The following is a 22438-nucleotide window of genomic DNA, read 5'->3' as shown; positions in this document are numbered from 1 at the left end:
TCCAGAGCCCAAACATAGCTCTAGGTTCACCCTTTACTGCCTGCTGCCCTGAGGTGGCCAGGATCCAATGGCAAATGGGGACAGGGGTTCATGTTAGGGAGGTGACAGCAAGGACAGGATCTAGCACTCCTCCAGAGCCTTCATGTCAAGCTCTGTGATGACTGAACTCCCTCTCCCCACCCCCACCTCCCTTGCCACTTGTACACATCCACACAAGCAACCCACCCATCACCTGGGGAGCTTTATAGCTTATTCCATCCCTACTGGTAGTCAGGTCTGAGCATGGATGGCGTATCCAATGTAACTCCATGATGCTCAGAAGTTAAGACATGTGTCCATGGTGACAGCCCCACATTTCAAAGACATATTTCTAAAGGCCCCTCTACTCCTTTCTGTGTATTAAAGGTAGATACATATTGTTATAGATGATGTTTTCAATTTCAGCTATACCGTAGCCTGGCCTGGAGAGCTCTGTAGAATGTCTATAAGGTGACTAGTGAGACCTTGTGGCATCTAGAATTTGATAAAACTCTCCAGGTGATTCCAATGCAGAGCCCAGTCTGAGGACCCCTGTCCCCAAGCCCTAAGCCATGGGCTAGAGCCACTGACCACCGTGTTCCCATGCATCTCCTGGCCCATTCGCACTAGGAAGAAGTCAGATTGTGAGCTACCACAGCACCATGGTCTAGGAAAGAAGGCTATAAAACAGCATGCAGCGGCAGCAAATAGCCACAGAAGTGGGTCCCAGGCAGCCTCGATACAAGTTCATACCCCACACTGATAACACGAGTTTCCTCTAAGGTCACCTGTGGCAGGTTGAGTGTCCCTTCTCTCAAATGCTTGGGACCCAAAGTGTTTCATACTTAAGACCTATCTGGATTTTGGAGTCTCTGAAGATTCATGGAAATCTAGGGGATGGGACCAGGTCTGAACTTGAAATCATTTGTGTTCCGTATACACCTTACACATACAGACATCACAAACTGTAGTGCCTGCGTTTTGGCTACAACCTGCCACATGAGACCAAATGGACTGTTTTCCATTTGAGGAATGGATGCTGATACTATTAAAAGTTTTAGGTTTTAGAGGAATTCAGATTTTTGATCCAGGGATGCTCCAACAAATTCTAGGACCTCGACTCATGAGTTGATGACTCCTAGAGTCTTGGGTAGGTCTAGAACCCTAACTTCACCACTAAGGCAGTAAGGATGAGATAGCCTTAACACCAGCAGCTCAAGTCTACGCCTAGGAAGCCCCAGAGGGCCAGCGTCCAGGCGCATGGCCAAGAACACCTCGGCCAGCCACAGCATAAAGGATATTTCCATTCAACAATGCTTATGCATGCCCTGCGGATGGGGTTCTTCAGCGTCAGGCAGAGCAGAGCGCGGGGTGGCCGTGTGGCAGTTGTGCCACCCTGCTTCTTGGGTTTTCCGTACTGCTGCCGCTTCCGCTGTGTGGAACTGACAGTGGAGATGGTCGCGTTGCCCGCACTACCCATTAGCTTGGCCTGCCGGGCGGCATCGATGGCTGCCTGCCAGGACAGTGCTGCCCCTGGCGTTGGGATGTGCTCAGGGGCGAGCCCTGCAGCTGCGTTGGCATTCATGTTGGCATGAGCTGGGCGTGGGCTCCCATAGTTGGAACCTGCAAGGAAGGAAAAGACAACAGTTACTATGGTGAAAATAGGAGCACTGGGGACACATTTTGGATTCCAGACACAATTTTTGACCAACCCCCGCCTCCCTTTTTTTTTTTTCCAAGCTATTGAAGGAACTTGGGGAGTGACATACAAAAGCACTAATATGTATGCTGAAAAACACAGCCAGGAAATCTATTCCAGGCCCTGCTTGACCTAGTTCAGCTGAATGACCTTGGACATGTCACTCTCTTCTCTCGTCTCACTGACTTAGACAAGAGGCGAGGAGTGTGCTTTCATGGCACTGAGCTGGTGAGAAAGGGTACAGGGAAAGGTGAAATGAACGCAACATCGGGGCCTTAAGATACATATTTATGTGAGCATGCAAATAAAAGGATGCTCATTGACATACAGTGATTAAAGAAGGAAAGGAGGAAAATGAGGGTAAGATACAGGAATTAGGAGGAAGGAAAAGTGAATGAGTGAGTAGTCGCACCAGCCCAGAGCTGACGCTGCAAATACACAGCACCCTGAGGACTATGAAAGGCTAAACTCTGGCGGAGCATCAGTAGCAAAGATAAACACGATGCAGGGAGAGGATGGGATAACGTAAGCTCATATCCAGTGAAGTGAGCAGGATGTTGAATGCCCCCCTCCAAGACCACACCAACGTGGTCCCCCAGAGGCACTATTGGGAGAATAGAACCCTCATGATAGGGCCTTCCCCTAGCATCGTTCTCCCACCATTGAGGTGATTAGGTTAACTTGGTAACTTAGCTACTGCTCAGATAAGATAAATCGGTTATCTGTCTCATGCAACCCAAAGCGACCCAACCAACAGGCTTGCACAGTGCTCAGCACGCTTGCTGCTTTCCAAAGTCTATGCCCGCACCATCGCAACAACAACAGACAGTAAGTTTTGACTGGAAGCCAAAATGATTGACATCAGTATCCCTAATGCTGGTGAAAGGATTCTGAGACTTTTCTGGGCCCAGCAGGAAATTTTATCATGATAGATTGTCATTGCCTCCTTCGGACAGAGGGGACGGAGTAAGGAAGGCACAGATGCTATGTGCCTATCATCACTTGTCTGCTATCAAGGCAAGTACATCAGGCCTTCCTCAGTAGCAGCTGTCATCAGCCACCTGCACAGCTTGTGTCTGATATCTGTGGCTTTAGACTGTAACCTCATCCCACAGATCCCTGGTAAAGTGTCTCCATTGTACCCACTTCCCTGGCATGCCTTCACTCTCTTCCCTTCCTCTGCCCAGCGGCTCCAGGCAGCTCCCGCACCCCAGGGACACAGTAGATTTACAAGGATATCAGGCTTGTGAAGAACAGGCCTTTCCTAGAGTGAGAAGCCTCCTCTGTCACAGCTTGGCACTGTTCGCCCTGCTCTTGATACATAGATGCTGAGTATAAGGAAGGCTCTAAGAAGGCCGGGAACTTAGGCTTTGTTATTAAGGCAGAACACTGGGAGCATGCTCTCCTAAGTAGCAAGTGTCTTCATCAACAGCAAAGAAGATACAGGAGCACATGACTCATGAGAGGTCACAAAATGAGACCATGGAAGGCTCTTCTGCACCCAGGGCTCGAGGTAAACTGCTGGTCTACACTCCTCCTCCCTAACTTGTTCAACGCTCCATACACAGGCACACACATGTGTGCACACAAGCAGGCAGAAACATATGCACCTCCTCCTGGACCCCTGGGTTGAGGAGAAAGTGGTGAATGTCCACACTCGATGAACAGAGTCTCCGACCTGTGGTGACTTCCCAGGGTACCTCCCTGGTGACTGAGGGTGGAAAGTATCCCTGTTTCTTCTTCTTCTTCCTCCTACACTCGAGTGACCAAGTCCAAAGTGACCCTGTGTCCCATCTTGGCTTGCCAAACTGGGCTATAACTTAATTCTCCCCAGCTCTGTCCTGTCTGTGACATGCAATTTTAACTTTATGAATTCTATTTGGCATTGTCAAAACAGTGGACACTGTTTTAGCTCTTGGACTTATCTTCCCCGACATCTATAAAAAGCAGCCATGCTCCCCTACTGTGAGCCTTGCACATCCCAACTCCCTGTTCCTGGCAAAGCATCACCTTCCTCTCTCTCATATCAGTTGCCTGTTCACAAGCCAAGCAGTGCCAGGGCTTTGGGATGGCTCTTAAGAAGGTGGAAAGTCTCAGTGTGAAAACCAGCAGGGGGTCCTGGTCACCTTGAGCATAAGGCAGGGTCTCCCTGAGCAAGCCAACAGGAGTGGTTCCAATGTCCAGGCCACTTGGGTGGACTTCTGAGCACCCTCACACTCAATAGGGTTCATTATTTATATTTAGACCCATTCCCAGAACACGAGGCTACCTCTGAAACATGCCATCTGGAGAAAGCACATGTTAAGAGGCCTGAGAGCACAGGGGAGTAGAATGTCAACCTCTCCCTCGCCAGAGGATATGAAAGCAGCTATCTCAGAACACTGCTGTAGCCTTGAGTGATGAAGGGCACTCCCACCGTAAGTGGCCACATGCAGGAAAAAGAGAAGTATATTCTCCAAGGTCAGACTCCATGAAGAATAGACTTTAAGGTCCCTGTGACCTTGAGTTCTCCAAGACACTTTCCCATCCAGACCTGAGGTTCTAAGAATGTCTCCAGGACAGTTGCAATGAGAAATGCAACCGTCCATGAGTCCTAAGAGTGGGAAAACCTCCATCTTTGCAGCAAGGACTCTGAACCCAGAGTAAACACCATGAAGGTTAGGGCAGCCCACGGTGTGCTCTAATTTTTTTTTTTTTATTACCACAAAGTCACCACCCAATCAATGCAAAGAACACTTTTCAAATTATAAGGCTGATTCAGAGCTTTGCCTCATGGCTGCCAGCTGAACTGATGCCACCGGCTAAGTCCGATCTGGCTCCAGTCTTACTGGGCTATATCCCCTGATGCTCCGGTGCCCAAGAGAACCCAGAATAGCAGCTCAGCAGACCACATGGAGACATGCAAGACCTCCACAGCACTAGCCTCTTCCAGACAGAAGAAAAGTGACTCCTGTTTGTCCAGTGGCTGGGCTCCCTTGAAGACAGCAGCATCCTTACCTACTTCATACAGATATTGCTGCTCCACAGAGGACAAGGACACAAGCAGGGCCCCAGCGCAGACCCCTTAGTCTCATACCACCCTGTCCTATAAAGGCCCAGAGAGAAGTCCCAGTCAGGGAATGGACACGGGCTTCCTCACTATCAATGTAAGTGTATCCTGGTGCTCCATACCTCCCAGTCAGGAACATATCCAATGAGGAAACAGTGGGTTTCTTAATTCATTCTCCACCCAAGAGGATGCTCAGCATCTATTGCTAGAGACTACAATAACAATGATGACCTGATAAGCAAGAATGTTGTCGTCATTTGTCTCATAAGTGTCCCCTGACAGCTCATGCACTCAATCCCCATTACATGAAGGTGGCAAGCCTTCAAGAGCTGGGATCTGGTGAGAGGAACCTGAATCACAGGGGATATGTCCTCGAGGGGATATTATTATAAGCTACCCCTTCCTGTCCTTTCGCTTCCCAGCCACCATGAGGTGAAAGGTCTGTGCATGCTATACTCCCTCACCATAATGTGGTACCTCCCACAAATCCAATGGCCCACAGACTGAATCACCTGTGAATCAGAGTGATCTGTTCCTCCTTGTATGCTGTGGCCTCTGGTACAGTGTCATAGTGACAGAGAGCTAGCTGACACAAAGACAGGCCACAGGCGAGCATAAAAAGTTTGCCAGGTGACCTTCAGCACTGAGTCCTGTTTTTCCGAGGACAGGAAAGGAGCTCTGAAGAAAGAGGGGTGACTAATAATTTCTGTCTCCCATGCCACTGCTCCAGTCCAGGGTACCATGCATTTCCCGCCCAGAAATGCTGCCGCACTCCCTGACATGCCTCTCACTTCCTGGTTTCCTGTCTCCAACCCAAGCCTCATTCACAACCAATCACAATGATCCTTTAGGAAACACCAATGCTAAGTCAGCCTCTGTCACTTTCCTACCTCAATAGTTTTCAAACCCAAACCTTTTGTGATGTTTCTGGCCCAGGCCAACTTCCCTGAGCTTACTGCATACTTGGCCTCCTTTCGGCCCTCTTGTTGGCTGTGGTGCATTTACATGCACTTAGAATGTCTTTCCCTCTGCTTTTTGCTTAGGAATTCCTCTTTATACCCCAGGCCTGGTTTTAAACGATGCTGCCTTAACTTCTCTAATCCCCTAAAACCAGGCAAGAGGGACTAGGTCACCAACCCAGCCACGAAGCCTTCAGCCTACAATGTGTCCTGCCAGCGTGATGCACTGGGGTAAAGGTAGCACAGAAACTGTGGGAGTGGCTAACCATGCCACAAGAGGGAGCCCATCCCTGACACTACCTGGAGGTCCAGAAACCAGAGGCCAGATGGCCCAGAGACCTAGGAGAGAGCCAAACACCCCTGGCCAAAAAAATAAAAATAAAAATAAAAATAAATAAATAAAGCATCTCTCCTGGCATATTCACCATCAGAGAGGCTCCACCCACAACTGATGGCCACAGATGCAGAGACCCACAGTCAAACATTAGGCAGAACTCAGTGAACCCTGTGGAAGAAGGGGAGGAAGGATTGTAGGAGCCAAAGGGTCAAGGACACCAAAGGAAAACCCACAGAATCAACAAACTGGACGCACAGGGGCTCCCTGACAATCAGAGAGCATGCATGGGTCTAACCCAGGCCATCTGCATATGTGTTGTACTTGTGTAGTTTCATCCTCTTGTGGGACTCCTAACAGAGAGCAAGGGCTGTTGCTAATGGTTTTGCTTGCTTTGGGGACCCCTGTCCTCCTCCTGGGTGGCCTCATCCAGCCTTACTATGAGGGGAGGTGCCTGGTCTTATTGCAATCTGATATGCCATGTTTAGTTGGCATCCTTGGGAGGCCTGCCCCTTTTCTGAAGGGAAACAGAGGAGAAGTAGATGGGGGAGGGGAAGGAGAGGGGGCACTGGGAAGGAAAGGAGGAAGGGGAACTGCGGTCAGGGTGTAATATATGAGAGAATAAGTTAATAAAAAATAAATAAATAACCCTCTAATCCAAGGAACTAGTAGGCTGCAGTATTCCTGCCTCCGTGCCACCCTTAAGTAAAGATGTCCATCCAGATCCCTGAGTAACATTAAGGGATCCCCCAATGAGTCGCAGATATAGAAAGGGCGTGGGCATCAACAGCACAGCCTCCTTCTACAGTCAGGGACTTGTGCCACATCCTGAAGACTGCCTTAGTGACTTGCAGATCAGAAGGCGGTTCACCCCAGGAAAGAGAAGGCTGCAATGTCCTGCTGCAGTCCTGGTCATGAGAGTCTGAGCACACAGCCTCCTTTTGTACCAGGGGTCTCCCAAGACCTCTGCAACCATCCATCTGGAGTTTACCTACGTCAACACCTCATGGTGACAAGGTATTTCCCTATAAGCACAAGCTATGTGCTTGTTCCCTAAACATCGCAATGTTTTGTTCCCTAAAACAAAAGCTGCACTGCCTGGAACCAATGCAAACCTGGTGACTAGAGAGCAGGAGGTCCCTGTCTCCTGGTCATGAGTCAGCCCAGTCCCACCCATCACCAGCTCAGAGGAGCTTATCCATAGACGAATCCAGGAGGCCTTAGAGGGCCACCCTGCGGCCTGGAGTGACAGGCAGACAGTTGGCTTGGCTGCTTCTTCCAATGTCTTCCTACTGCCTTCCTAGGACACATAGGCTAAGGCAAGTCTCAGTTTCTCTGAAGCCACAGTTCCTAATGCAGCTTTGAGGCAGAACAACCAAGATCTAAACTGAAACCAAACCAGGTGGGGCAGGACTCTGCTCACTGGTACAATGAGGCCCCATGGGCACTGCCAACAGCTTCCTAATCCCATGGACACTGAAGTCCACGATGTCCCCAGCTTCCTAACCAAATGCAGTTCCCTTGATCTGCTTTATAGCGCTGTTTGTACGTCATTCCAACAAGCCAATCCTAGGGCCTCCTCCCCTAATCCTTCCAGCTAACTCTGAAGTCCATCAATTCCTGTTTACTGTATCCTTTCTTTCTAGAATGGCTACAGCAGCTGGGGACATGTCAGGCTACAGTAACATGCTATGCAGTACAGCTTTGTTATTTGGGTTTGGGTTTTTGTTTTCTGAGACAGAATCTCACTCTATAGACTTGGCTGAGCCTTGAACTCACTGTATAGCCCAAGCTGGCCACAAAGTAAAGGCAATTCTCCTGCCCCAGCCACCCACATGCTGGGATTACAGGCATGAGCCACCATCTCCAGGTCCAATGAAAACATTCACAGGTAGTGAAATGGCGTGTCATTTTGGACTATCTAATGCGGTGGCTACTAGTCAAATGGACTAACGGAGCACTTGAAATGTCTCTGGTACAATGTAGAAACTACATTTTAAGTTCTATTTCATTTAGCATTTCCATCTAAGTAGGCACATGAGTCTGGAGACTACCACATTGGTTAGTACTACTGCGTACTCGGGGAAGGGCATGGTGAAGACTGGGGTCTGAGGTAGGAAAGTGCATGGTTCTAAGCAAGGAAGGGGAGCAAGCAAAAACGGGTCTGGATGTGTTGGATAGGCGGCTTTTCCAATCTTGAAATATTCACTGCCTGCAAAAAGATCCATCAAAGCCTAAGGATTCTCAGCCCTAACAGACAACAAGGCCATGGCTATCTTTACCTGTCTGACACCCAAGAACTAAGTGTGGAACAATTTTCCTCAACAGACAGATAGAAACTTGATATTGCCCCTGATGTTGGACGGTTGGAATGAAGGCCCCCCATTAAGGGTGTCAGCCTTGGAGCTGCGCAGCTGAACTGCTTTAAGACACTATAGCGGCATTCCAGATCGCCCTCATCTTTCCAGAAGAGATGAGGTGCAGAGAACATCCCAGTGCACACAGCCATCACATCTGTTCCATAATGAAGGGACAGCAAGGGGCAAGGACATCTGCAGCATCTCCCCAACTCAGCAAAGCAGCTGCTGCCTTAAATAGAGCACCTTCCTCTGGTGGCCTGCTGAAGGCAGCAGGGGTGGGGGTGGGGGGGCCAGGTGGAAAACCCGAGCATCTCCAAGGCCACACTAAGCAGAAGGTGGCCATGCCACGGCACCCACACCTTCTCAGACCAGCGTGGAAACCTTTTCTCTGCAGCGTAGCAAGTCAAGAAGGTGACAGTGGGAAAAGGAACCTCAACAGGGAAGTCCCATGGAGGAAAGCCACCCGCTGCAGATCAAGAGTAACCTTTCCCCATTAGTCACTAGTCATAATGCCACTTCATCCTTGGTGGCCGCCATCGGCAGGCGGGAAGGGGGAACCTCACAGATGCGTGGAGCCACATCACAGGCTTCAGTTGCTGAGGGAAAAGCCGTAATAATGGTAAAACGCTCCAACATGTCTTGAGACCTCCGTTTCTGCTGCTCACCGCCACCACTTGGTGACAGCACACCTAAATTCAGTGACATCAGTGAGTCTACTGGGAGTCAGCATTTCAGACTCTGTAGCTAAGCAGTGTAATTGGCTCTGACTGAGGGCAGAGATCATGATGGACAAACAGGAAGTCCTGGGGATAGCTGGTGTCTGGGGACAGTGTCACCCTGACAGAATGCCTGAGAGTTCAACACTCACAACCATCACGTTGTATTGCCTTTTCTAAATTCTGTACATTAAATTATTCTTTGGTAAAAGAAGGCAAGTCAGATTTTGTTTTATAGGTTACAGATACCACCAGAATTGCCACCCTCACACCAGCGCCAGACTCCTGTCGTACTGCCTAAAGCCCCTCTAGAGGGGGGCATAGTCCCACCTAGCAGACACCTGCCTGCAGCTGCAGAGAGGAGCAGGGATTTCCATGAACTCTGTACATGAACTCCTGGTGACTCTGTGCTGCCTGCAGCCAAGGCTCTACACAAAGACCATACACAGCCAGGCATTTCCAGCAGTGGGCTCTACCGACCAGAACTGCATGGGCTGAAGGTGAGCAAGACTGAAAGGTAGCTGAGAATGGGTCAGATCCTTTTCCTTTCTCCTTGTGTGAGGAGCAGAGACAACGTTGCTCTCACTGATGCACTTCCATTAAAAAACAGCTGGATCACACATCAGAAGTGAACCTCTGTCCTACATCTGTCAAGATGCCTAGTTGAACCAGATCTCAGATGGATTGTCTATCCCACACAAGATCTGAAAGAAATCCAAGAAGAATCAGACATCAGAGAGGGTGTTTCCATAGCAATGTGGTCCCATACTGCTGTGGAACATCTTCCTGAAGACTAAAACACTCCATCCTATTGGAAACTCCTTCATTAGAAAAGTAAACAGGTCAAAACAGCTTCAGGAAGTCCATGAAACTGACCAAATTCACTAGGCCCCTGTCAGAATAAGCAATAAAAGCTTAGACTCTCCTTCAGATGGCAAGAAGACTCTAAAAGGAGAAAACCTGCAAGAGCTCTGAGACCAGACCAGCTGCTTTAGACCTTTAGACCTTTCTAGATACCTAGAAAGGGCCCTCACTGCTTGCAGGCTTTCACTGTGCTCCAAGTTCCCAGCTTTATGAGACGTGCCCCAGGTGAGCTGTGGTGGTGCATCTGTTTTTGGGTAGTTTCTACTCTGGTAAGTAACCCTCACCCACACTCCTGTGAGTAACCCCAACAAAACTCACTGGTTCTCCAATGCACTTCAGCAGGATACGTTCTTTGTCTGTTGTAGGCTCCCTATTTGGGAGTGAGTAGATGTGTGTGTGTTGCATCTCCCCATGGAAAGTTTTACCACACAACATACACTCAGGCTCCTAATTCTATAAAGCACCAAGTAGACGGACTTTTCTCTGGGCCTCAGTCAGCTGCCCTGAAAACTGAATTAGCAATGCATTCCTTACAGGACAGCCAAGAGTACTAAATGAAATTGTGCATCTGGAAGTTCTACCCAAAGAGCAGCAGCTATCACTAAGAACTGCCCCAGACACCTACACAGAGTGCCTTAGGGCACAGTGAGTAGAAATAAACATGAAGAGTGTTTTCTTATTTTTAAAATATTTTTCCTGCATGCATCATTTGGTTTAAGCAACCGGCTCTTAAAACTGCTGTATCCCATACGTAGAGAGCAAGTGTCAGTTCAGGAAAGGAAACTTCAAGTACAGAGATCCACAGACACACCCCCCCCACACACACACACACAAAATGTTGCTCCCTTTCCAAGGAGTCTATTCAGAAAAGGCTTCAAAATCATTCCACTATTGGGTTTCCATGGCAGAGAGGAGGGATGCCATTCCTCACATTCACACACTGAAAATCAATATACATACAGAAACAGAGTCTTTGTTTCTTCCTGGATGTCTCTCATCCTCACTAAGGTGGAAGAAGGAAACACCACTCCCTTATTGCCTCACATTCTCTGGACATAGAATAATTATGTTATCTATGTGCAAAGTATAATTCTTCTTTCGTTTTCGATGCTTTCGCCCATTTGTCTTGCTAACTCCAAAAGTCTCCACCAACAAACGGCCAAACAACAAGGTGGAAGGCAACATAAACAACAGCAATGAACTCACAGGTAAGCAATGAACTTCAAATCTATACAGAGCTGTCTAGATCTAGACTTCCCACATTTGATGGGAAATGCTAAGATCAAAGACTCAATGCTCTGAACCCTCCTCCCAGCTGCTTCCCTTCTGCTCTGTTCTCACTCCTGTAAATCACCTCCTCAGCTCTCCTCCTCCTTGCATTCAAAACGGAACTCTCAACACCATTAGAAGTTCTCTGATTCAACACTCAGGCCCCAGAGCTCTCTGGGCTGGGCACCACATGGCTCTCATACCCACAATCACTAAAAATTAAATGTCCCAGCAGGTATTTGCACACCATAGTGTGGCATTATTCACAAGAGACAAAAGACAGAAACAACACAAGTATTCACCAATGGACCAATGGGTTAGCAAAATGTGTCCTACATTGGAATATTATTCAGTCCTAAAGAGAAAGGATATTCTGACACATGCTTCAACAAGAAAGAAAACATTATGATATGTGAAATAAGCCAGATATAACATGATTCCATTCCTGGGAATTATGTAGGCCTGTCCTTTAAACCAAACTGTCTCCATCTTCATCAGAACAGATGCACTCACTTAGAAAAGATCACAGGCAGACTAGGGACTGCGGGCATCCCATCAGAGGAGGAATGAGTGGAAGTGGTCTCTGGAGTAGGATGATTGAGTCACTCATCCTAACCAGTTGTATGAAATTCTGCCCTAAATGCTCATGGGTTTTAAGGCAGAGCTAGAGTAAATAGGCTGGAAAAGGCAAGCATGGGAGCATCCATCTGTGCAGAGGTAGGAAAGCCATCATCCATGCTGGGTACAGACTCTGCAGTTTACTTTTTGAGGTCATCTAAGCTCCTGTTAGTAGCCCTCTCCAAAGCTCTGAAAGTAAGCCCAGTAAACTCATATTACTCAATAAGAAGGCACAGACTTGTGGTCTAAGACACCCAAGCCATCCTTCCAACAGGAATGACAAGAGAATTTGGATGAATACTGAACGGAGTCCAAGACCTGACCTCCACGAATGCTTCCTGGGAGCTCTCAGCTTTGACACAGTCCCAGAAAAGGATCCAAAGAATCTTGGTTATAAATTACTTTCAAATATCAAATAAATCATACACGCAGATGCACAAACATGCCTTCACAACTGAGTGAAGCCAGATTCCTGCCTAAATACATCTGAAGTGCTATTGAATACCAGACGTCAGAGCCTCAGCTGGGTGCCTTCCCAGCTCCAGTCTTGCCCAACACCACCTTCAGGGTGGACCGCGGTATAGCCCCTCCGGCACCTCTCCTGGAGCTAGGCCACACTGAGTACAAAAAGAGGTGATGGACAAAGTGCCTTTTCAGTTCTCCATCCTGACAAGCCAGAAGGCGCAGTCTCATTGCCATGGCTGACAGTACACTGAGGCAGAGAGACACCTGTCCAATGAGACCCAGGCTAGGTGTCACTTATCTGCCACCAATCCTCCAACGTCTCTGGCACTAAGTCCGTGCTGGCAATCCCATGTACTCAGAGATACTGGGCGCTCTCTCCACATGTAGCTCTCCCATCCTTCCCGTGCTCCCAGATGCCCACTTCCTTCTGCTCAAACCTTTCTGACACTTTCTGGACCTGGTCATACCTTGGGCCCCTCTACTCCAACATCCTGGAGGATGTACCTGATACCTTCATCTTTGAGTGTAGCCAAATCACCAAGTAACATGTCCTTGGAGAACCTAGTCCTCTACATCGGTTGAAGCTCTTCAGTGCTGCCTAGATCTTTCTCTGTTTTGATGGCTTTAAAAGGCCATTCAAAAGGCAGCGGGAGAGGAAAAATGTAAAAGAAAACCACTCTTACAATGAAGGTAGAGATCTGAAGGCACCACTGCTCTCCATCTCAAAACGGAAGCTGGGCGGTGATGGCACATGCCTTTAATTCCATCCCTTGGGAGGCAGAGGTAGGTGGATTTCCATGAGTTCAAGGCCAGCCTGGACTACAGAGTGAGTTCCAGGACAACCAGAGCTGTTACACAGAGGAACCCTGTCTTGAAAAACCAAACCAAACAGAAAGAAAGAAAGAAAAAAAAAAACAGATTCACAAAGCAGAAACAAGGCCTGTACAACGTCTGTAACTCTCCGTACTCTGTGACTTTGTCCCTCTGTTTATTATGTTCCTCTCCTCTGTGTCCTCATCGTAACAGGAGGGTTATAACCTATAAGACAAAGCGTGTCTGGTCTTGTGCTATGAAGGCGGCAAATAAACCTTGGAGAGTAGAGAGCTTGTGGAAACACTTGAGTTTACAGGGATTGGACGGCAACTGATAAGAGCAATTCCCTTCCCAAAGGAAAAGTAGCCCGACTAGTGCTTAGAAACACAGATGATGATCATGAAAGCCTCGAGGGCCCGTTCTGAACTGCCAGTCGCCAGCCCCATGACCTCACCATGTTGCTCCAGCATTTAAAAGATGCCATAAGCACTTAGCCTGGTGCAGCATCTTCCGGGGACACTGCGGCACTGTTTGCCGTTGCATTGTGATTACAAATGCTTCTAAGGCCCAGTACTACAGAAATGAAGGAAGATTCATAAAGGAGCCTGGGAAGGCTCAGACATGGACTTATCCAATGTCTACAACCCATACTTGCACTTCCAGTGAGTTGCACAAGATTCCAGCCATCCCTACTTCCTGGATAGGATTCACTCCTGAGTCCATTTTTGAGCATAGCCAGACACCTGGATCTCATCTTCGCCCCCTGAGTAAGTAGCGATTTGACTGTGAAAAAGATCACCTCCCTCCTGTGTGCAGTTACCTCGGCTGCGGACAGAAGTTCACCACCAAAGGCCCTGCATGCTTTCCTGACACTCGCAGATTCTGAAAGTCTTACGTGGGTGGTGGAGGAATTCATTGTTTGGAACATGCTGTCAAAAGGACTCAGCTTCCCAGATGGATCCCGAGGCCCCCACGCCCACACCCCACCCCTGATGTCCCTCCTTGAACGCTGACATAAACATGACTGCAAAGTCTCTGCTATGTCAGACAGGCGTTTCCTGTGGTGTTCTCTGATCTCTAAAGCAGGAGTCCCTGAGAGTGGAGAGCTACACCAATCCCTACCCACCTGGGTTTAAACGGCACTGGCAGTAATTTGGAGGCAATAACCTGTCCTCTCTGGTGGCCTCCTCAGGGGCAGTAAAATAAAGACCACCTACGCCACACACAGTCGGTGGCTGAAGGAAGCCCCAGTCCTAGCATGGAGCATAGAGGATCCAACACAGCTTTGGTTCCTGTGGTCCCGACTGCAGACTCTGCACCCTAAGCACCCTAACAGAAACCCAGGGTGCTTTATGAGATTGTGGATGGGGCTCATATTCAAGATGGGCTGGTTTTGGTCCAACTTCCCTATGATGCCGTGGAATTATGAAACTCCACCCACAGACTTCAGGACAGCGATTGCACAGCTGCCTAAAGGAATTCCCATGGCAAAGACAGTGACGCTCCTGCATACTAGAGAGAGGGACCAATGAGGCAAGGCCCTCCCACACAGAGTTGCTCTTGTGTGTCTTCATAAGCTGATGTGCGCACACACACACACACACACACACACACACACACACACACACACACACTCACGTCACCAATGACGGATGTAGAGGTACAGAGCGCCGCTCTCCTCTGTGTATCTCACGGCCTTTGCCATGCTTTCCACGCATCTACTGAGTGCATCTGCAGCTTCCCACGCCTGCTCAAGTATAACCTAAAGTACAGCCTGGTCCCCTCCCAGTCTGCAGCCTCAGAACAAAATGCAGGGTAAAGGACCCAGCAAGGGGTGTGTGACTCCCAGGGTCCCTCACCAAAAAGATGGGGATGGTGTAGCTATATTAAAAAGTCTCTACTCTGGCTGGGAGCCACAACCTGGGAACGACTGACCACAGCTATACAGACACTTTGAGTTACACACACACACACACACACACACACACACACACACACACGTGCCCATCCAAGGGCATTTTTCTTTCAATCTGTAGCTTCATTTAGACAGGAAGCCAAAGCAGCCAAGGCCAGATTGGCCTGAAGGTTAGCTACAGGCCGCAAGAATTTCTGAAACTTGGCTTGGCCAGTTTGAGGCCACCCCCCTCTCCAGACTATGGCTTGGTGTGTGAGTGACAGATGTTCCCTCCCGTTCATCCTTGGCTCCTATACCCTGCATCCAAAAGCCCTGACTCAGGAAGGGAATAATTCAGGTGATGCAGGAGACATTAGTAAAACTCTGTGTGGGAAGTGGGCATCTATCTACTTAGACTCAACTTAGTATGAGTCTCAGCTCTCTGCAGCTGCAGGGTATCCCCTAAATTAACTTAGACCCTCAGCATTCTTCTCAGTAAAGTGGAACAGCATCATTTAATAAGGATCACAGGGGGATCGTTAGTGCTCATGCTTGCTTATTGAAGGACAGATGTTTTACAGCAACATCGTCCCAAGCTGGTAATGGCAAATACAGTCACATCCTCCTTCTCAGACACTACAGGATGCCAGCTGTCCTCCAGCCACCCCTCACAGCCCCTGCAGAGCAGGGTCAGAGCACCTGTACCAAACAAAGAGCATCACAGGAGACCTTCCCCTTAATGCCACACCCTGGGCGACAAGACTCTAAAGCAGTAGCCCATCCCACTCCCCACACACAATTCCTCACAGAGCATCCCAGGCACAGGGAGATGCCCTTACATCTGGTCAGGAGCTTACACTCCCATATGAGACATAAATTGGAGCATAACTGGTTTCACAGGAAACCACTGCACATGCTACGCACGCACACAGGTACATATAGCTCAGGGTAATGTTAGTTTCATTCACTTGACCCAAGGATCTTTATGCAGGACCTGGAGGGAGTGGACAGGCAGCAGAGTGGTGCCTGCCACCTTTCGTTTCCACTACTCTATCTTCCTCCTAATTAACTGGTACCCAGGAACCATGCTCTCAAGGCCTTGTCTTCCTTTTTAACATGCTCCAAGCAGCTTCATTGCCCCATGAGCTGGGGAGGGAAAACATAATAAAGATACCAGATGAGAAATGGAAACTAGGCACCTGAGGTAGACTCAGTATGGTGGAATTGAGAGGGCTCCAGAGCGCACCTGCCCCCACCACCATCTCCCACGCTCGGTTTGAGAAAGCAGTCCTCTTGCAGTAGGCTCTAGTTAGGCCAAGGAAAACCCACATTAAAGGCCAGGGCTCTAGATCCATAAACGCCTCTCCATTAACCCAGGGTGGAGTCTGAGGATAGAAGGCACAAAATTAGAGACCTTGCTATCAGACTGCCTTCAGCTGGCCAAGGCCTATTGTTGTGTGGCCTTCCAGGCTCAAAGAGGTCCAATGCCCAAGTTGCTGTCCTGATGGTCCAACTGGACCTGATAAACCACCTAGATCCTTACCAGGATGAGGAGATCAGGGAACAGATGCTACAGTGCTGGCCTGGCAGCAAGAGAGGGAGTACCTTCCGGATGCTAGGGGGCAGGGGGGTGTTGTTGAACTTATCCCCCAGAGCATCCTGAGGGACCTCAGGTCTTCCAACCCATGTGGGATGTCTGCCCTCTCGAAGTGAAGGATGGACCAACAGATGCTATTAGCTAGGCCTTCTCTGACTCGTTACAGCAGCAGTGAGGAGGGGATGCACCCTGCTGTCCTGTATGCAACATCTGCAGACTGAACAGCACAGGACAGGATGGGGTCATGTGTCCAAGAGGTGCTGGGTTTTCAGCCGGAGTGAGCGAGCACCTCAAACTTTGGTTCCAAACAGGAAGCACTCACTCTCCATTTCTACTGGGGCAGAGCTGAGCTAGCCAGCCCTGCAGTAAGCCATCCCTGGAGTCTAAGAAAAAACGTGGACCAGGAAGAATACTCTCTCAGGGCTGATCTAAAATGAACCAAGGAGACAGGGCAAAACACAACAAGAGGAGCATGTGCGCTTGCATAAAACCCTAGGCTCACCCCACGACTCAAAACAAAACAAAACAAAAAAAACCTCACTAACTTATTTTACATTTATTTATTTATCCATTTATTTATTGAGGGGGGAGGTCAGAGGACAACTTGCAGGAGCCAGTTTTCTCCTTCCACCATACAAATTCCAAATACTTGGTGGCAAGCATCCTTATCTGTTAATCCATTTCACGGGCCCCCAAATGTTTTCTTTTTTTTTTTAAAAAAAAAAAAGGGCATTTCTTAAAATACGATAGAAAAACATCCAGCATTACAAAATATCAAAGAAATACCCTACAGCAAGCTACTACCTCACCCCCATTAAGGTGGCTGCTGCTATCAGAAGACAGGGAACAAGTGTTGGGCAGGCTGCGGAGAAGTTGGAACCCTGGTGCAGTGTTGGTGGGAACGTGAAGTGGTAGGAATGCTGTGGAAAATAGATGGCAGTTCCTCAAAACTGTAAAAATAGAACTGCTCTCTGATCCAGCAAACACACTGCTGGATGCGAATCCAAAAGAATTGAAAGCAGAGACTCAAGGGATGTTTTCACCCCACCGTGTTCACATAGGATAGTGAGGAGGTGAAAATAAGCCAACTGTCTGTCAATAAAAGAGCAAGCCCCAGCCTGTGATTATATGCGCAGGGGGGGATACTGATCTGCCTTAAGAGCGACGGAGCACAGTACACGCTATGACAGGGATGAACTGAGGGCTTTGCAGGCGGTGGGACAAGCCAGGCACAAAAAGACAAGACTGAGCTGCCTCCAGGGCTCGTCCTCCTAGAAGCAGCACGTAGCCGGGCAGGGACTGGAAAGAATGGGGGAATGGTTGCGGTTTAAGAGTTCAGGTTTTCAGGATTAAAATGGCCTGGTGGTGTTTTTCACAACACTGTGGATATAGTTAACACTAATAAACTGTACACTTAACTATCCAAATGGTGAAGTTCATACTCCATCCTCTTTACTGAAAAAAATGAAATTACATTTCATCTCTGGGCCTAAAACACAGCCTGGCAGCACCAAAGATTCAAAGACTGTGAGAGGGCATCCAGACCCTCTGTCCGTACCTCTGAGCCAAATGTACCACCACCCGTTCATCTCCCACAAGCAATCAGGAGCTCCTCCGGAACCGGCACTAGCTGTCACTCCAGGTACCTCACACTAGTGCCCGGCTGTATACATGGCAGGGCCCAATAAACACCTGCTGATTCATTTTTTCAGGAGTATGACCTTTGCCTCCTACTAACAAATCCTAGTCCTCTGAAGGACACTCAATCCACCACCATCCCTTGCCATGGCTGATTCCAGGCTTCTGGTGCCCTTCCTCTTCTCTCTCTGAATGCCCCTCATACGCATAAGAATCAGGGAACCCCTTCAGGCTTGTCTTCTTTAAGGCAAAAAGGGTGCTGATCCCTCTGGCTTCCCAAAAGTTCTCACTGCAACTCTGCTTCCTTAATTGTTACCTCAACACAGAACTCAGACCCCAGGCCATGGACTCTGTGGGCGCTGGACAGAGCGAGGTGATTCTCCTCCATCAGGCCAGGCCTTGGAGCTGAATGGGCCGTCATTCCAGCAGCCTGCATGACAATTACAGGAGATTCCAGGGGCTTGGTGGCACATTCTGTGAGGGGGCTGATCAAGGGTCAAGTCCAGGCAAGCAAAGAGGAGACAGGTACCAGCCAGGGAGAGGGCTTAAGATAGCAGAAGCAATGAGCAATGACCAAAACTCGTGGTCTTGGAGTCCAGCCTGAGAGTCTTCTTTGCTTTGTCCATATCACCTCCAGTGCCCTATCATTGTCACAAGTGCTGCTGGAATGACAACCCACTCTGTTCCAGGTCGTGGCCCTGGTAGAAGAGAATCCTTCCACTTTGTACAGCACTCAGAGTCCTGGACTTGTTGAGATAACAAAAGCAAGAAACTTGGGACTCAACCTAGAAAACACCTGCCCAGCACTAGGACACAGCACACCTGCCCAGCACTAGGACACAGCACACCTGCCAGCACTAGGACACAGCACACCTGCCCAGCACTAGGACACAGCACACCTGCCCAGCACTAGGACACAGCACACCTGCCCAGCACTAGGACACAGCACACCTGCCCAGCACTAGGACACAGCACACCTGCCCAGCACTAGGACACAGCACACCTGCCCAGCACTAGGACACAGCACACCTGCCCAGCACTAGGACACAGCACACCTGCCCAGCACTAGGACACAGCACACCTGCCTAGCACCAGGACACAGCACACCTGCCCAGCACTAGGACACAGCACACCTGCCCAGCACTAGGACACAGCACACCTGCCCAGCACTAGGACACAGCACACCTGCCCAGCACTAGGACACAGCACACCTGCCCAGCACTAGGACACAGCACACCTGCCTAGCACCAGGACACAGCCTCCGCAGGTTGCTGCTGTTTCTTCGTGGTCACAGTTCAGGATTTCTGCTGCCCCATAAGCCCAGTTGCCCGAGTAGCTGCGTGTGCCCACGTGGCAACATTTCTGGTTAATGAAATATAAGACTCGATTATACGACACGGGGGGGGGGGGGGGGGGGAGGGGGGGAGGGGGGAGGCCCCAGACCCTCCCATACCCATCCCTGCATCAGCTCACCTGCAGCCCTTCCCCTCTCTCAACACCTAAGCCAGCGAGAAAGACTCTCTGAACATCAAAGATGGAAGAACCGCAGACAAAAGTAACCAGGGTCACAAAGTCCCTCATGTGGGAAGCCATCAAATGAGGAACTCCTGCCCCAGACTGTGACATACTGAGAAACAAACAAGCAAACAAACTATCGTGGGAATCTAATAGGATCTACGGGCTGCTTGTTACGTCTCACAGCCTTCCCTAACTAGCACAGGGCGAGAGAAACACATAACCAAGAACTACTGTGAAGTTCAAAGAGCCAGGGACAGCCTAAGAAACGGTTGATAAAGCCTAATCAATGTCAAAGTACCTCTTTGCCAGTCCTACTAGACGCCGAGGCCAGTAAGCCAAAGCTTACCACAGGCACAGAGTCCTGTTGTATTGCTGGCAAGGGAAATTAATGGGCACTCAAGCTAGGTTAATTGGGAAAAAAATAGGTTAGGCGCCCTTTCAAATTCTGAGCACTCAGTATGTGCTAAGGGCTTCTGCTAAATGACACACATGGCACCGTTACCCGAAGGCCTTCCAACCAATAGGAAGTACAGAGGCAGTTACTCTACCACAAAACAAGCTCTCTGACAGACAAGAGCACCCAGTCAGTGTCATCTGGAACTAAGAAAGGAGTGCTAGGAGAGTCAATAAAACATGATGCTTTTGAGTAAGAAGCAGAAGTCACCTGCTGACCGGGAAGAGTGGAAAGGGGTCCCCAGGTTTAGGTAACAGCATATTCAAAGTATGAGTGTATAACGCCTACCTGTAGAGCTGGCTGAAAACAGGACACTTAGAGGGTAGGGCTGGTAGGAAGGAGGGTAAGAAATGAGGGTGGCAGAACAACCTAGTGATGGAGAGCCCACCATCACTGACACTGGGCAGAAGGCCAGAAAAACACTTGGTGTAGTTGGTACCAATGACAAGTCCTGTGGTGTGTTTTTGCTCTCTGATGACACAGTCTGTAACATCTAAGATAAGCAGGACCAAGAATGAAGACTGCAGCCAGAGGCAGTATACTATGTAGTATAATAAATCAGAGCCCGAGGGAGGGCTTATATGGCACTAGGAGGGGACCAAGCTACCTATGCAATGAAAAGAAAACAAAAATGTTGAGAGTGTCTCCTGGGAACCTGGCTTGGCCAGCTTGGTGATAACATTATGAAGTAATATTTTCAGATATAGGAGAAGGTGTCTCTGCGGAGGGGAGATTGATTAGAAACATCCTGGGCTAACTAATAGCCAGTAAAAATGAGGTGAGCTGGAGACAGATGACAGACACCTGGGCTAGTAAAAGTCCGAGCCATGCCACCAGAGTTCAACAGTGGGCACAGCTGCCAACTGCCGGGCAGAAGACATCAGGCACAGAATAGCCAGCACCAGTAAAGCCATGATGCTCACTTGGATAGATGTGGAACTGGAGTACGGGTGACGAATGACACATTCACAGAGCAGCTGACCACGTGCACAGATGCTAGGGCTCTGAGCTGTGGGTGCACTGAAACCCGGAAGGTTTCTAATGACGACACCGAAGGCGCCTCCTTCGGCGCTCACTGTTCTAATACTGAATTCAGACACTCAAGGGGGAAATGTTAACCGTGCTGTTGACACAAATAAATCTAGGAGTAACAGCTAGTGCTAGAAGGTTGCGTCAGGATTCAACGCGTCACGGCCTCAACATGATAAAAACCCATACTCTGTAGGAGACTTAGGCATACACTGTTAAGGCCTGTGCTTGCATGGGAAAGGAACACGGTGCAAACAGAGGGTAGGAGGAGGCCAGGGCAGCAGCCATCGATCCAACAAGGACTGTGAGAGTTCGAAGACACCAACCCAATGAGTCAACAGTATAGCTCATCTGCCAAAGAGGCAAAGACCGCCTTTGCTTCCTCATCCTGTGTTCAAAGATCAGAATAAGGGGAAGAGCAGGCTGAGCTCTTGGTACAAGACGGCTTACACATGGCCTGCCGCCTCACAGGTAGCATCCTCCAACAGGACCAGGAGCCTGCCATCTCACAGGTAGCATCCTCCAACAGGACCAGGAGCCTGCCATCTCACAGGTAGCATCCTCCAATAGGACCAGGAGCCTGCCGCCTCACAAGTAGCATCCTCCAACAGGAGCACTGGGCAAGCAGAGGGGACCAGAAGAGGGGAGGCAGCGGGTGAAGGGTGACGATGAGCATGAGGATGAAGGCACGGAGGAGATTGGATAAACAGAGGGTGATGGAATCTGGAGAATAGGCTTAGAAGGACTATGAGAGGCTGGCGGACACGGCTCAGCAGGTCAAGCACTTGACCCACAAAGCCCTGAATTCATATCTCCGGCACCCACGTAAAAGCTAGGTGACTATGGAGGCCCCCCCTGTAGCCCCAGAACTTCTGGGGGCCAGAGATAGCAGAGACACGGAATTCCTGGGGCCAGTTGGCCTAGACAAGCCAGCACAACAGGTAGACGCCAGCTTCAATGAGAGCGTGCCTCAATGAATAAGGCGGGGAGCAATAAAAGGAGCAGCCACGGCCAACCTCTGGCCTCCCACAAACTCAAGTGCATGTATACCCACACACATAGATGTCCCCGCGCGCGCGCGCGCGCACACACGAACAACCATACATGTAGGCGTGCATACCATACACATACAAAAGAAGGATGA

General features: G+C 49.3%; 1 protein-coding gene across 31 annotated transcripts in view; it reads right to left on the bottom strand.

Moving 5' to 3' along the window:
* CACNA1C (calcium voltage-gated channel subunit alpha1 C) overlaps positions 1 to 22438 on the bottom strand; it is a 557751-nt gene that overhangs the window by 504425 nt on the left and 30888 nt on the right. For all 31 annotated transcript variants that reach the window (XM_084766402.1, XM_084766399.1, XM_084766397.1 and 28 more), the window contains exon 2: positions 1320 to 1641. In XM_084766402.1, coding sequence (XP_084622528.1) covers positions 1320 to 1641 — 322 coding nt within the window. The remainder of the gene's footprint in view (positions 1 to 1319; positions 1642 to 22438) is intronic.

Source organism: Acomys minous (assembly GCF_964271855.1).
Source record: "Acomys minous genome assembly, chromosome: 17".
Classification (NCBI taxonomy): Eukaryota; Metazoa; Chordata; class Mammalia; order Rodentia; family Muridae; genus Acomys; species Acomys minous.
This window is presented reverse-complemented; position numbering and strand designations above follow the sequence as displayed.